Below are 6,038 nucleotides of genomic sequence, written 5' to 3' on the forward strand. Positions count from 1 at the left end.
TCATCTATTCTGTCGAGAAATAATGGATGTTTCTACAATTCCTGGCACACTTTGAGCGCATTTTGCATGAAATTCTTTAAAATCCCTTTTAACATCTTTCGCATCATTAAATATACAATTATCTGCACTCTCAGAATACACCTGCGAGATCATCTCCGCATCTTCAGTATGGTCAGCAGATTGAGATAACTTAGAGAGCAAAGCGATTTTTTCTGCCTTATTTAAAGTAAATCTAAAAGTATAAACAATATATACTGTGTATCAACAATGTTAAATAAATTTGATTTAATATTGAAAATATGCTACAGTGAAAATTCGATATGTTTCTTTTTTCCATGTACAACGTACCTCGTATTGCTTTGCGTTGCTAATTTCTCAATGATTTTAGCGTCTACATTAATCTTTTTCGGTCTTTGCATATGACTTTTCAATTTGTCTATGTTTTGCGTAAGTTGATGAACTTGTACTTTCAATGTTGCATTTTCATATGTTAATCTGTTATTCCTTTGTACAACCTAACGATTCATACGATATGTATAGTCTAATTTAAGAGATTTAGACGGCAAAAAAAAAGAAAAACGAACGTATATTTATCATTTACTTGTAAGAATTTAGCTTTGTTAAGAGGCAACGGTTCTTGAAATTTTTCTGACACAATTAAATTAAGTTCCTTTCTCGCTTCGTCTAATTTCTCCATCATCTCCGCCATTACTAGCAAATGCTCATGCAGCAACTGGTCCAATTTATATCTTAATGTATCTTTAGCATGTTTCATACGAAGGAACTTCACACATAGATTATAAGTAACTTTGTTTTTATCTAACAATTCTGATTTCAGCTTCTTATTTTCTTGTTCTAAGGAATTTTGCACTTCTTCGAGCTCCTTATGCCATTGTTGCTGAAACTTCGACACATTGCCTGTATACCTGCCTCTGTATCGTTGTATTTCTTCAACAAAATAATTTTTTTCTCTTTGATAGAAAATTCTCTCGCCATCTAACTGTTCTGCAATAAAAATAATTAATATACCGGATGTTCCTGGAATATAAATCGCTAAACTTAAAATATGAATTTAGAATTTCAAAAACAAAGTTTTTCTCTAGAAGTTTGTTGGCAAACACTTTGTTTTTTAAAAAAGATATTGATTTCCATAATCTATAGGAACTTCTACAGGAAAATTTTGTTTGTTTTGACCCAGACAGAACTGCAAGTCACGATAACATCAAAATGACATTAAAATGAAACGGAAATGATTGAAAAATGCTTTTTAATGATCATTTGGAAGTCATTTCGACATTATTTTGATATCATAATGAATTGTTGTTCTGCTTGGAGAGGTCTTAAATTCATATTTTAAATTTGATGATTCAATCCGAAATACTATAAGTGCGTTCGAGGAATCACTATTTATATCATTCTATCCTTGTTTATGTCTAATATAAAAGATGAAGATAGAATGACATAAATAGCGCCAATAGCGTCTTCCCGAACACACCTCGTGACGTGATGCATTTAAGAATTATGTCTAGATAATTTTGGCGTGTACTTTAGCGTAATATAAGGTCTGTTCTTCTTTTCGGACTTTTGTATCAATTCATCTTTCTTTCTCTTCTTTCTTTCTAAAGAGAAAAGGAAGAAAGATGATGATGTTTGTAACATAAACTAGAACCTAGAGTTATATCTGAATGCAATTCCTGAACGTATCCCTGTGTACTGTTTCATTCATATTTGTTGAATTAGTTCAAATTAAAAACTGTAAAGCTGTGTTGATAAAATTTTAATTTTATGGAATAAATTTAAATAGACTTAGTAAAATATATAGTATGCAAAATATTCCATTTATATATTATAATTCAATCAGAAATTACAGTCATACCTTGAGATTTAATATATGTAAAAAAAAATCTAAAATCTGTCTAAAAAAAAATCATAACACATAATGATTAAATCTTACGTTTCAGATTCCTGTTGTATCTTTGTTGTTTCTTTAGTTCTGCTAGTAACCTACTTTTTTCACGATGTGAATTTTCTAATTGTACATCTTTTATCTGTATAGCATCTGTTAAATTTGCTATAATTTCATTCAATTTCGCTACCTATTAAATATAAATCAGTTATTGATTCCAAAATTATAAATAGTAATAATTTATAAGAATTCAAATAATCAAATTGTAAATAGGCAAAGGAGCTTCACTTGTTGTTCATGCTGTATTTCTTGATCAACTATGTCGGATTCCACATTGCCATAGGAAACTTTTTCTACATTAGTAGAACATTTACTTAAGTTAACATTCTGCATATCACAATATCTAACTTCAAAAGTCAATCTCTCTCCGTAATCCCTTTAGATATATTCAATAATTTTTTATTTGTTATATTATTTCATTGATTATATCATATCGCTTCGTATTTAACTTTAATAATCAAGTTTCAGAGTTACGACATTCGAATTTTTGGAATTGCCTCTATATATACATACAATAAACCTGTATTTAAAACTTCTTAGAGTGTCTAAAGAATTATGATGTTCTTTCTTTATACGTAAGACAAAGTAAAAAGAAACTTGACATGTTATATATTATACATAAATAACCTACATACAAAAGTTATTTGTCAAATACATAATCATTGAATAAAAACGTTTTTTTTTTATTCGATTGATCAATCGCATTATGCGCAATTACAATTGCTGCATTTACGCATAATGCGACTGATCGATAGATTATAAAACTCACTTTAAGTAAAAAACATTAAAAGTATCAAATATAATTACAAATATCGTATATTTATGGATTTGAAATGTACTTATTTCAAACAATAAAACGAAGAAATATTTCCCGCTTTACAAATAAACAAAATCATTCTTTTCTAATGAAAAATATACAAAATAGATAAAAATTATTCTTTGTTATAGTATGGCAGGTTACTCTCAAATAAATATTTACCCAAGCAATACGGATTTTAAAAGTTGTGAAATTTTTTATTGTATATCGTATATGTACAAAATAGGTGTACAGACTACGTATCAATCGCACGTACGTTTTTTTATACATGCCATCACGTATGCTTCAATAGCACATGACACTGATGCAAGAGCATTTATATACCCAGTACACCTGTAACTCCCATTTCTATTATCTTTCATCAAATGGAATGAATGTTGAGATGACGTGTATATTTTCTTTCTTTAATATTGATATCTTTAGAGACGTAAGTAAAATTTTTGAGTAACTTATAATCCTCTCCCCATCTTGTACACACGAAAATAAATTATATTGGAGCTTTAGCTTTGCAATTCTTTACATGAGAATTATTTCCAAAAATCGTGTTTAAACAGATGGAATATATTTTCGCATCTCTGAAAGAATTACGTCGATATGAACACGATATCGGAAAAAAAAAAATACAAAATCTCATTGTAGATCCCCATTCGTGCTTTCCATAAATTTTACAATAACAACTGGGCCAGAAATCATTTAATACACTATTTTATCATACCAAAACTATATATTTAACATGGATTTCAATAAGTCGTCTAGTAAAAAAGAAAAAACATAATATTTGTTCTCAAGATATTCTCTTTCTTCAATGACAAAGTATCATCAAAAGGAAAAAATATTTAATTTTATCTCAAATTATATACTCCAATACGATAAGAATGTACATATATCATTTTTTGAAGACAGAGAAATTACATTTATAAAAATCTTGCCATAAACATATTTTTTTTTAATGTTAAATTCTATGTTATTAAATATACATTATCCTGTAAAAATATTCAACAGCACACAACAAGTATGCTATACAAATGTCTATATAATTGAGGTAATTGTAATAAACTTCACTTTGGACAGACGCATAAAAAGATTAGTTAAAGCACAAAAATATTTTTTAAGCAAACTTTTTCATATGCAAATTAACAAAATCGTCTGAAATTATTTCAAAATTACACGTAATATAATTGTCTTATTTTGTTGGTCCAGTTGTGTTTTAAAAAGGTGGAAGGCAATCGTTTTGTCGTGTGATAATCTGATGAAATGATACTAGATTCGCACAAATGCGGATGATAGTGATGGACTTATGTGTATATCTTAACTTAAGAGTTTGTTTTATTTTCATAATATTAAGGCTCATGTTTATTTTTTCTTGTTCTTGTTAGCCTGATTTTTGTATTTAGCTGCAGCTGCTAATTTAGCATTTTTCTTCTTAGGTTCGTCATCTTCATCGTCTTCATCTTCAGGATCCTACAAGAAATATAAAATGTAGTCATATGCAATTTATTTATTTTAAGCGAGATAATTGATAATACTTCCATATTTAATAATAATTAACATAATATATTATATTACATAAGGAAGTAAATGAGAATATATATTTATATATAAAATTTATTTACATCTATCAGTTTAAAGAAAATATATCAGTTTTAAGAAAATATATATGAAATTTTATAATAAAAAAAAAATTTCAAAATTATAATATGTTAGTCTAACTTTGACTTTTAAAGATACGAATTACATTTATCGATATAAATATTAACAAATATTATTTGATTTTCTATAATCTAATAAAAAATTATAATATATTACTTTGCAAAAATGGAAAAAAAGGAAGCGTGATTAGTAAGAAATAAAAGCAACTCTTTGCAAAATAAGATTTATTTTACAAAAATAAAACATGAAACATGAATGAGAATACAAGGGATACATTTATGATTTTTTATAAAAGGTTCACGTCCATCTTTTCCTCTCCTTAAAAATTATAATTCCTCAAAGATATTTTAAAAGATAAAGTTTGAAATAAAATAAAAAATGTTCTTAATGCAATATTGATATTTTTTAGACATACTATGGCGCAATGTCGATTTTTATCTTAATATTCTATTTGTCTATGTTCACGACCGTACTCATTCAACGCCGTTTTTTTTATCTCCTGATAAAAGTTTTCGTTTCTTTCGCGGTGCCTGAAATGGATATTTATTAAATATAATTTCATATGTTCTACAGCAACATAAAAAGTAAAGATAAACTAAAGATATTATCATGAAGTGCAAATTCTCCTATAGTAAATTATTTATATATGTATACAAACTTATAATATAAATTATGTCATAACATTTTTGCGGACGTATCCTGCATTCAAAAATTTATCATATTTTTATAGAGAACCATAAGGGATGTACCTCCGCGCGACGAACTCATAACCGACAGATCGACTTCAAATCTCATATCCCATATATACGAAAAAATTCGTAATTTGACATAGCAGAAGTCGCAAAGGAAATTTTCAGATCTATATGACTTTTTTTGACATCGTATTTATATTTGATTCTTATATTTAAGATTGTCATAAGGTCTTAAGATGAATGTCATGAATTAATCAGAAGCCACTATTCATTTTTATTGTCAATTTTTCACTAGTCAATTCTTATTAAAGACTGCCTTATTTAAGTTATATTTAAGTCTTATTTAAAACTGCTTAAGTACAGTCTTAAGATGTTATGAACCAATCAGAGAGCCACATTTGCATCTTAAGACATTACTTAAGATAAGCTTGAAATAAGAATGGACTATGATTCTCCTCTTTTTGAATAAATTCAAACATTCAGGAGAATTGATATGGTCTTGTCACCATCTCCTACTACTACTACTATTGTTGCTACTACTATTATTAAGCCCATTTTACAATGGGCAATAACAGTAGTGGATTAAAAAGTAGGCGTAGAAATCAACCAATCATAGTCGAATGTGAGAAGGATAATCAACTATGATTAGTCAATTTCTACTCTTTAATTCACTACTGCTACTGCCCATTGTAGAATGGGCTTTACTACTACTACTAACTACTACTATTACTACTACTATTATAGAGAAGCATTCTACACGCATAAATCGATATTAATAAATTAAATACAGTATTATCCTCTTTTATCCTCACTCATAAGATTTATAGCAAAAATTTACTAAATTTACTAAACTTATTATAATAAAATTTGCTAGATAGAATATATATTTTCAAATCTATATATATATATATAT

At 27.4% G+C, this 6,038-nt stretch overlaps 2 protein-coding genes across 2 annotated transcripts in view; both read right to left on the minus strand.

The window, feature by feature from the left end:
• LOC108691085 lies at window positions 1-2,299 on the minus strand. Its single transcript, XM_018198723.1, has 5 exons — window positions 2,195-2,299; window positions 1,955-2,096; window positions 602-1,005; window positions 349-515; window positions 1-232 (listed from the first exon to the last, which is right to left on the minus strand). Exons 1-5 carry the CDS (start codon window positions 2,297-2,299, stop codon window positions 1-3), a joined length of 1,050 nt encoding a protein of 349 aa, XP_018054212.1.
• A 654-nt stretch (window positions 2,300-2,953) lies between these two features.
• Window positions 2,954-6,038, minus strand: part of LOC108691086 (nucleoplasmin-like protein) — a 6,732-nt gene continuing 3,647 nt past the window's right edge. Inside the window, exons 4-5 of the mRNA XM_018198724.1 lie at window positions 5,844-5,878; window positions 2,954-4,244 (exon numbers count right to left, since the gene is read on the minus strand). Coding sequence (XP_018054213.1) covers window positions 4,137-4,244; window positions 5,844-5,878 — 143 coding nt within the window. The 3' untranslated portion in view covers window positions 2,954-4,136. The remainder of the gene's footprint in view (window positions 4,245-5,843; window positions 5,879-6,038) is intronic.

This window comes from Atta colombica, unplaced genomic scaffold (assembly GCF_001594045.1).
Source record: "Atta colombica isolate Treedump-2 unplaced genomic scaffold, Acol1.0 scaffold39, whole genome shotgun sequence".
NCBI classification, from domain to species: Eukaryota; Metazoa; Arthropoda; class Insecta; order Hymenoptera; family Formicidae; genus Atta; species Atta colombica.